At 34.9% G+C, this 9876-nt stretch overlaps 1 protein-coding gene across 4 annotated transcripts; it reads left to right on the top strand.

Moving 5' to 3' along the window:
• Positions 1 to 452: 452 nt before the first annotated feature.
• On the top strand, positions 453 to 7322 carry LOC108365776 (uncharacterized). 4 transcript variants are annotated; one of them, XM_017619922.1, is made up of 11 exons: positions 453 to 489; positions 1837 to 1996; positions 2127 to 2156; positions 2214 to 2276; positions 4486 to 4689; positions 4753 to 4782; positions 4840 to 4901; positions 6361 to 6596; positions 6654 to 6866; positions 6959 to 7112; positions 7195 to 7322. In XM_017619922.1, the coding sequence occupies exons 8-11, from the start codon at positions 6531 to 6533 to the stop codon at positions 7293 to 7295; spliced, it is 534 nt and encodes a 177-aa protein (XP_017475411.1). In that variant the 5' UTR covers positions 453 to 489; positions 1837 to 1996; positions 2127 to 2156; positions 2214 to 2276; positions 4486 to 4689; positions 4753 to 4782; positions 4840 to 4901; positions 6361 to 6530; the 3' UTR covers positions 7296 to 7322. The 4 variants fall into 4 exon arrangements, with proteins under 4 accessions (XP_017475411.1, XP_017475412.1, XP_017475413.1 ...); XM_017619923.1 differs by having other exon boundaries at positions 457 to 489; positions 1895 to 1996; XM_017619924.1 differs by lacking the exons at positions 453 to 489; positions 6361 to 6596 and having other exon boundaries at positions 1703 to 1996.
• The last annotated feature ends 2554 nt before the right edge of the window (positions 7323 to 9876 follow it).

Genomic DNA, 9876 nt, shown 5'->3' with positions numbered 1-9876 from the left:
AATACTTAGTGCGCGTCGTTTGTTACTCCTTTCGATTATTTTGCATAAATTTTCGGTGGGGACCATGATTCAATAATACAAGGTTGGATAACCTCGCAGTTGTCTCACTCCCGCATTCTGCCTTAGCCTGTTGCTTTCGTTTTTGATTTATGGAAACTACTACTAAAATACCAGGAGAAATATTGTCTTCGTATAAAAAGTTCAACAGGCAACACTGCCGATATTTTCATCAATTGTTTCGTGAAAATTTATTTTCTTATTGCGCAACCATGCGGGGACCATGATTCAATAATACAAGGTTGGATAACCTCGCAGTTGTCTCACTCCCGCATTCTGCCTTAGCCTGTTGCTTTCGTTTTTGATTTATGGAAACTACTACTAAAATACAAGGAGAAATATTGTCTTCGTATAAAAAGTTCAACAGGCAACACTGCCGATATTTTCATCAATTGTTTCGTGAAAATTTATTTTCTTATTGCGCAAATTCAAGTAAGTATACAAAAAAAATGAAAAATATTGGTAATATTTTGAACTAACCCTTTCGCTACTTTGATGCCATATGGCGTCATGCTTTTTTGAATACTCACAGATTTAACTGAGCTTATCTGAAATTATATTTTTATATGCAACGCTGTAATGGAAAGTTTTATAAACTATATTTTAATACGGTATTGTTATTTTTATGAGATGAAAAATTTCTATTTTAAAACTTTACTAAAATATCGATTTTTTCTGCTTAGAAAGGTCTACATTAAAATACAATATTTTACCAAATAACCCAATAAATTAAAAACAAATAAATATACTATAGTCTCCAAAATAGTGTCAAATATTGCTAGAACTTGCAATTTATTTAAAAAGTGCTAATAAACGCGTGGTATATTTTTAAATTTGTATGATGCCATATCGTCGCCTGGGTAAAAGATTGTCGTAAGCGCCATTTTGACGATTTTTAAGTCTAAATGCAGTTATATATTTTGAAATAAGGTCTTTCGATTGGTGTTATCACCTTTTAGTTATCTTCGTTAGTTTCCGAGATATTGGCTACAAATTTTTCGATAATTTAGTAAAAAATTAGTTGGTGATGCAGTCATATTAAACTATTCAATATCTTAAAAATGGCGTTCTCGACTTTGGGATATCTCCTTTAGTTTCCAAGATATTGAGTAATAAGTGTCGTTAATTTAGTAGAAATTTTGATCACATTTTGTCGTATTTCATACAAAGTGGCTGCCAAATTGTGGACAAATGACGCTTACGACAAAATTTTACTAAAGAAAATCCTTCATAAACTCAAAACTAATTAACAATAAATATTAAAAATTAAATAATTTAAGAATTTTGTTAACTAGTAACATTTTCAGACTTTGGAGAAAATCTATCTTCGCGTTTTTGAGAAATTGCATTTCAAACTTCAATTGATTCCCACACAACCTGCCGAAATTAACATACGACAATCTTTTACCCAGGCGACGATATGGCATCAATAATATTTGAAGGAGCTGAAATCCGCACCAGCAAATAACGATTTATTTGTACTGGTAAATTGCAACTAGTAAATTTTTTAAATGAATTATTAAATCTATGCATGTTCCAACTTATTTTATTGAGTTTTTGTAGTGTTATTTAATTTAAATAAAATAAAATACCATATTAAAAAATCGTTGCGTATTTTTTACGCCAGTTAGTACAAATGATGCCATATGGTATCTGTGTTACTTGTTTGCTATACCATAGCAGACTGCTTTATTGGTAGTTCAATTATAATAGTAAATACATCTTATGAAACTTAAACCTGCAGAGTCGCCATATAATACATAAAACATCTCTTTTAAGATAACATACCCTACAAGACGGCGATAGCCAATTCACCACTACATTTACAACTTTTCAGATGCCTACCTACACAGTCACATTTGGTTTTAAAGGAATTTCCTAAAGTTAGAACAGTATGTTTTATGAGGATACGAAACGCATGTGCTAGAGCGAACAAGCGGTAGGCACTACAAGCAAAGCTAAACTTGACATTTTGATCACAGCAGCATGAAAATTATACGTCACTATTATAATTTCTTTCATTTCAATTTAATTTGTTAAAATGTTGATATTTTCATTTTGGATTGCAGCAAAAGGAATACGCTAGCAATTTTAAATAGGTATGTATAGAATTTTTTCGCAAAATCCATATGTTAAGATTTTATTTCAATTTGCAGAAACTCCGCTGGAAATCTCTTCAAGAGATCTGTGGCGGAAAACAATTTGGACAGCAATTTAAAGTGAGTTTATAATAGAAATTTAAAGCAGTGAATTTTAGAAGAATTTATAGCCTGTTCCCTTACTCCAGGATTAGTCAGAAATAGGAAGTGGGCCCAGTACATACACACAAGGCAACTTCAGTACTATCTTCCGGACTAAATGACTAAATCCTGGAATACTGGAACAGGTTATTTAAGTGAAGTGAAATTAGAAGTGTACAATGCATGTACACATTTAACTATGGCCAAGGATTCTCTTATTTCGATTAATCGATCTGGCCATAGTTCCACAATTTTAATACATATGTACATGTATGTTGGACGTACATAAGGCATCGCACAAAAGTGTAAAATTTTTGGAAGGCTAATTATTTAAAAGAAATTATAACGAACAGAAAGGCAATTAAATTACCTTTCTCTTAATAAGCATTAACATCAATAATTCAATAAGAAAGGCATTTAAATTACCTTTCTCTTAATACGCATTAACATCAATAATTTTTAAATAATTTCTCAAAATAAAGCCTTGGCTAACACCTTCGTAAAATTATGTACATGTATGTTAAACGTACATAAGGCATCACACAAAAGTGTAACATTTTTTGAAAAGAGGCTAATTTATTTAAAAGAAATTATAACGAACAGGAAGGCAATTAAATTAAATTGATAATAACCTGGCAGTTGTCTCACTCCCGCATTCTGCCTTAGCCTGTTGCTTTCGTTTTTGATTTATGGAAACTACTACTAAAATACAAGGAGAAATATTGTCTTCGTATAAAAAGTTCAACAGGCAACACTGCCGATATTTTCATCAATTGTTTCGTGAAAATTTATTTTCTTATTGTGCAAATTCAAGTAAGTATACAAAAAAAATCAAAAATATTGGAAATATTTTGAACTAACCCTTTCGCTACTTTGATGCCATATGGCGTCATGCTTTTTTGAATACTCACAGATTTAACTGAGCTTATCTGAAATTATATTTTTATATGCAACGCTGTAATGGGAAGTTTTATAAACTATATTTTAATACGGTATTGTTATTTTTATGAGATGAAAAATTTCTATTTTAAAACTTTACTAAAATATCGATTTTTTTCTGCTTAGAAAGGTCTACATTAAAATACAATATTTTACCAAATAACCCAATAAATTAAAAACAAATAAATATGCTATAATTAATAATTAATTAAAAAAGTGCTAATAAACGCGTGGTATATTTTTAAATTTGTATGATGCCATATCGTCGCCTGGGTAAAAGATTGTCGTAAGCGCCATTTTGACGATTTTTAAGTCTAAATGCAGTTATATATTTTGAAATAAGGTCTTTCGATTGGTGTTATCACCTTTTAGTTATCTTCGTTAGTTTCCGAGATATTGGCTACAAATTTTTCGATAATTTAGTAAAAAATTAGTTGGTGATGCAGTCATATTAAACTATTCAATATCTTAAAAATGGCGTTCTCGACTTTGGGATATTTCCTTTAGTTTCCGAGATATTGAGTAATAAGTGTCGTTAATTTAGTAGAAATTTTGATCACATTTTGTCGTATTTCATACAAAGTGGCTGCGAAATTGTGGACAAATGACGCTTACGACAAAATTTTACTAAAGAAAATCCTTCATAAACTCAAAACTAATTAACAATAAATATTAAAAATTAAATAATTTAAGAATTTTGTTAACTAGTAACATTTTCAGACTTTGGAGAAAATCTATCTTCGCGTTTTTGAGAAATTGCATTCCAAACTTCAATTGATTCCCACACAACCTGCCGAAATTAACATACGACAATCTTTTACCCAGGCGACGATATGGCATCAATAATATTTGAAGGAGCTGAAATCCGCACCAGCAAATAACGATTTATTTGTACTGGTAAATTGCAACTAGTAAATTTTTTAAATGAATTATTAAATCTATGCACGTTCCAACTTATTTTATTGAGTTTTGTAGTGTTATTTAATTTAAATAAAATAAAATACCATATTAAAAAATCGTTGCGTATTTTTTACGCCAGTTAGTACAAATGATGCCATATGGTATCTGTGTTACTTGTTTGCTATACCATAGCAGACTGCTTTATTGGTAGTTCAATTATAATAGTAAATACATCTTATGAAACTTAACCCTGCAGAGTCGCCATATAATACATAAAACATCTCTTTTAAGATAACATACCCTACAAGACGGCGATAACCAATTCACCACTACATTTACAACTTTTCAGATGCCTACCTACACAGTCACATTTGGTTTTAAAGGAATTTCCTAAAGTTAGAACAGTATGTTTTATGAGGATACGAAACGCATGTGCTAGAGCGAACAAGCGATAGGCACTGCAAGCAAAGCTAAACTTGACATTTTGATCATAGCAGCATGAAAATTATACGTCACTATTATAATTTCTTTTGAACGTTTGCGAACATTGGCGGTAAGTTGGTTTGAGTTTCAATTTAATTTGTTAAAATGTTGATATTTTCATTTTGGATCGCAGCAAAAGGAATACGCTAGCAATTTTAAATAGGTATGTATAGAATTTTTTCGCAAAATCCATATGTTAAGATTTTATTTCAATTTGCAGAAATCCGCTGGAAATCTCTTCAAGAGATCTGTGGCGGAAAACAATTTGGACAGCAATTTAAAGTGAGTTTATGATAGAAATTTAAAGCAGTGAATTTTAGAAGAATTTATAGCCTGTTCCCTTACTCCAGGATTAGTCAGAAATAGGAAGTGGGCCCAGTACATACACACATTTATGTAAGGCAACTTCAGTACTATCTTCCGGACTAAATGACTAAATCCTGGAATACTGGAACAGGTTATTTAAGTGAAGTGAAATTAGAAGTGTACAATGCATGTACACATTTAACTATGGCCAAGGATTCTCTTATTTCGATTAATCGATCTGGCCATAGTTCCACAATTTTAATACATATGTACATGTATGTTGGACGTACATAAGGCATCGCACAAAAGTGTAAAATTTTTGGAAGGCTAATTATTTAAAAGAAATTATAACGAACAGAAAGGCAATTAAATTACCTTTCTCTTAATAAGCATTAACATCAATAATTCAATAAGAAAGGCATTTAAATTACCTTTCTCTTAATACGCATTAACATCAATAATTTTTAAATAATTTCTCAAAATAAAGCCTTGGCTAACACCTTCGTAAAATTATGTACATGTATGTTAAACGTACATAAGGCATCGCACAAAAGTGTAACATTTTTTGAAAAGAGGCTAATTTATTTAAAAGAAATTATAACGAACAGGAAGGCAATTAAATTACCTTTCTCTTAATAAGCATTAAGTAAACGGGACATTAGGTATAAGTATTTTTGCATGCCATTAAATAATAAATTATTATTAGTCCCCTTATTACATCACTTTTTTAATGATTTTTATTAAAATTCGATTAATCGCTTTAAATCGTATTGTAAATAATAAGATGCTAAGTATACATATTTTTGCATGCCATTAAGAAATAAGTTTTGTATAAAGATTTTTATTAGAATGAATTTCGAGGATCTTTTCGAAGAGGTCATTGAGTCGGAATCAGGGTACGAAAATAAACTGTACAAAACAATTCCCATTTGCTCATCGATCATCATATCATTTGTGGTTTTGTACAGTTTTGTAAATAGTCAGAAACAAATTGTAAGATTCACTGTCACTTTCCCCAACGAGAAACGTTTGCTTTTCGTTTGTGACAATTGTACCATAGGATACGTTTTATATGTATGCAAACATTTCAATTACGTGAAAAATAATTTTTTCTGTAAATTTTCATATCCAATTCAATTAAAAAACATTGGTTATTGCATATATGTACATACATAAATATATTTTCCCCGCACGATTCATTTCGTTTGTTGTTTCGTCTGTAACTACTAAACTACTGTAGTGTACTATCACCAAAGTGAACGCAGCCGTTTTGTTTCGTATTGTACCGAACTGTTGAAGTAATAAACGAAACGAAATAGTAACGTACAATATAGTTTATTTTCGTACACTGGTCGGAATGCTCCCAAGGGTCCTCCGTCTGCAAAGGTGATACAATTTATAAAGTTTATTACTGTTTCTGCTACTATATAATTAGTTACAGAACAACGAATTCAGAAGCGCCGCTTCAGTTTTATTCGCGCCTCTCAAGTCCGTAGAACTGCTACCAACACGACTCCCGAAGTGGCCCCAACAGCTGAGGTCCTATCGAGCAGCCACGCAGAGCTTATCAAACGTCTGGACGGAATTCAAGAGGCCCAAAAGGGCATGTTTTCACTTTTGGGTGGTGTGGACAACCGTCTAACTGCCATTGAAAAGGCGCTTAAAGAAAATGTAAATGTTTCTATTTTCAACATTAATATTTCACGATATTTTTTGTTTGTTTTCCAGATGCCTGAGAAAGCTGAGGTTCAAGCGCAAAGCAAAATATTACGTGAATACAAAGTCATCGCGGCGCGAACTCAGCTATCGGTTAGCCGCATCACAGGTGACATAGAGGACGAGGAATACCTAGAGCTTGCCTCCATGCTTCCCATGTCATCAGAGGAGACATTGCTAGCCGTAAAGACGAAACTCTGTACAAAGGCCAGTAGTGATGCATTGGTAATAATTTTGTTGTTTTTTAATATATGCGCATTGATTTCGATTACTTTAATTATTTATCTAAACATTTAACATTCACGTTTATCTTTCAGATGCGGCTGTTAGTTAAGTCAAAAGGTGTAAAAGGCAGTGTAGACGGAGTTCTGCGTTCGCTGCTGCACGATAACTTGGTGGCCGGCTACAATTTGGAGGGACGTAAAGAAAAAAAATCGCTTCTAAAGCTTAAGGCTCTGGACTTGGTTTTCGGTCAGTATTATTTAATTTCTCTAAAAATTTTTATTAAAATTCAGTTTTCTAAAAATTAATACATTTATATAAATTTTTCTAGATGTCTTTGGGGAGAACACGAAGGAGCAGACCGTTAATGAAATTAGGCGTTATGTAGCACTTAGTCACAATAGGTTTAAGCAAAAAAAAGCACAAACTTAATTAGATGTAAATATTTATATCTTAAGGCCGGTCCACATAGAACTTTCGCGTTGGCTTTGGCGTTGGCGTTGGTTTGACAGAACGCACGTATAAAGTATGCTTGCCACAATGAACGCTTGGCAGCGAATGCTTGGGCCACTAGATTAACATACTAACGACAGATAAATTAATATTTCATATCAATATGGCAGCGCTACACACCTTCGGCAAAAAAATTATAAAAAATCAACGGTAATTTTTAGTCACTTGAAACTTGCGCATTATTACACTAATATTTAATGGGCTATAAAACTGTATACTCATAAAAAATGGTAACACTTCTGAAAAACCAGTTTTAAATTTTGATGATTTTTTTCAGTGTTCTGCAAATATTTAAGCTTATATTTTAAGTTTCTATGAATTGAATGAATGAATTTTTTTTATTGAAAACTTTTAAATATTAAAAAATAGACATAAGTGGCAAACAATATCTGTTTGAATTTGTTCTAAAATGATATGCCCTGTTTGTATGTATGTATAATATGTATAATCAATGACTTTTTAATTTAATTCTTGGAAAAATGACATAACATTCCTTTATCTGTTGTTTTTTTTTTAAGTTTTCCTTTATATGTTTACTTGTTTAAATAATGCTACGATCTTGGTTTTAAATTACGTATACTTCATTAAATGTTCATGTTTTATTCAAGGACTTATTTATGTAAGTTAACAAGAAGATGTAACTACATCACAAATTATGTTCGCTTAAGTACCCGCATCGAGTATCCTCTGGGTAGCAACCAAACACCCGCTTGGGAGCGAGCTGAAGTGAGAAGGCGTAAAACTTCGCGTTCGCTGGGTTTGGGTCCCGCCACGTTAAAACCCCGCCCAATGAAAAATAAAAAACAGCCTCGGATGAGACCCCCATTTTCTGATGACGACCACGGCAAACGTATAAAGGACTATGATTTAAGGGTATTCACCTGGAATATCCGGACCCTTAATGGGGAAGTTGCCTCTGCTCGGCTGGTTGATGTCCTCGGGAAGACAAAGGCTGACATAACCGCCGTCCATGAAATGCGATGGACGGGGCAAGGAAAAGTAAGCGTAAAGCCTTGCGACGTCTACTACAGTTTCCACGTAAAGGAGCCCAAATTCGGTGTTGGATTCGTGGTAGGAGAGAGACTCCGTCGCCGAGTACTGGCGTTCACCCCGGTGGACGAACGTCTAGCAACAATCTGCATCAAAGCTAGATTCTTCAACATCTCGCTCATCTGCGCCCATGCCCCGACGGAAGAGAAGGATGAGGCGTCCAAGGATCTCTTCTATGAGCGCTTGGAACGTACATATGAGCGCTGCCCCCGACACGATGTCAAAATCGTGCTTGGCGATTTTAATGCCAAGGTGGGCAAGGAAGGGATCTTTGGCGCCACTGTCGGAAAATTCAGCCTCCACGACGAAACGTCCGATAACGGACTGAGGCTGATCGACTTCGCCGGGGCCCGAAGCATGGTAATATGTAGTACTAGGTTCCAGCATAAGAACATCCACCAAGCTACATGGCTGTCTCCAGATCGAAAAACGAGAAACCAAATCGATCATGTTGTGATAGACGGAAGGCATGCTTCAAGCGTTTTGGACGTACGTACACTCCGAGGGCCAAACATCGACTCGGACCACTATCTTGTTGTAGCCAAGATACGTGCCCGCCGCCCGCAAGTACGGCGGCGAGGAGCTGATGAGCATGCATCAGCTCGTATTCAGAATATGGTCTGATGAACGCATGCCCGGCGACTGGAATTTAAGTGTGCTCTGCCCAATCCACAAGAAAGGCCACCCCGCCATACGCGCCAACTACCGCGGAATCAGCCTTCTAAGCATAGGTTATAAGGTCTTATCGAGTGTATTGTGCGAAAGACTGAAGCCCACCGTCAACGAGCTGATTGGACCTTATCAGTGTGGCCTTAGGCCTAGAAAATCCACCATAGATCAGGTATTCACAATACGCCAAATATTGGAAAAGACCCGCGAGAATAGGTTCGACACGCACCATCTATTTATCGATTTCAAAGCCGCTTTCGACAGCACAAAGAGAAGTTGCCTTTATGCCGCGATGTCTGAATTTGGTATCCCCGCGAAACTAATACGGCTGTGTAAAATTACGTTGAGCAATACCACCAGCTCCGTCAGAATAGGGAAGGACCTTCCCGAGCCGTTTGATACCAAACGAGGTTTCAGACAGGGGGACTCCCTTTCGTGTGATTTCTTTAATCTGATGTTGGAGAAGATAATAAGAGCCGCAGAACTGAACCGCTCAGGCACAATACTTTACAAGAGCGTACAATTGCTGGCGTATGCCGCCGGCATCGATATTATCGGTAAAAACAACTGTACTGTTCTGTCTTCTCGGGATTGGACAGAGAAGCAAAGCGAATGGGTCTGGTGGTGAACGAGGACAAAACGAAGTATCTCCTGCCATCAGACAAACAGTCAGAGCATACGCGTCTTGGCACCCACGTCACTGTTGACAGTTACAAGTTTGAAAAAGTAGACGACTTCGTTTATTTGGGAACCAGCATTAATACCAATAATAATGCTGGTT

The sequence above is a fragment of the Rhagoletis zephyria genome, unplaced genomic scaffold (assembly GCF_001687245.7).
Source record: "Rhagoletis zephyria isolate East Lansing unplaced genomic scaffold, Rhagoletis_zephyria_1.1 Rzeph_scaffold_01997, whole genome shotgun sequence".
NCBI lineage: Eukaryota > Metazoa > Arthropoda > Insecta > Diptera > Tephritidae > Rhagoletis > Rhagoletis zephyria.
This window is presented reverse-complemented; position numbering and strand designations above follow the sequence as displayed.

Coding starts and splice junctions, on each gene's coding strand:
- LOC108365776 (XM_017619922.1), top strand. CDS start 6,531: ATGTTTTCACTTTTGGGTGGTGTGGACAACCGTCTAACTGCCATTGAA. Junction 6,597..6,653: donor AAAAGGCGCTTAAAGAAAAT/GTAAATGTTTCT, acceptor TTTGTTTTCCAG/ATGCCTGAGAAAGCTGAGGT. Junction 7,113..7,194: donor GGCTCTGGACTTGGTTTTCG/GTCAGTATTATT, acceptor AAATTTTTCTAG/ATGTCTTTGGGGAGAACACG.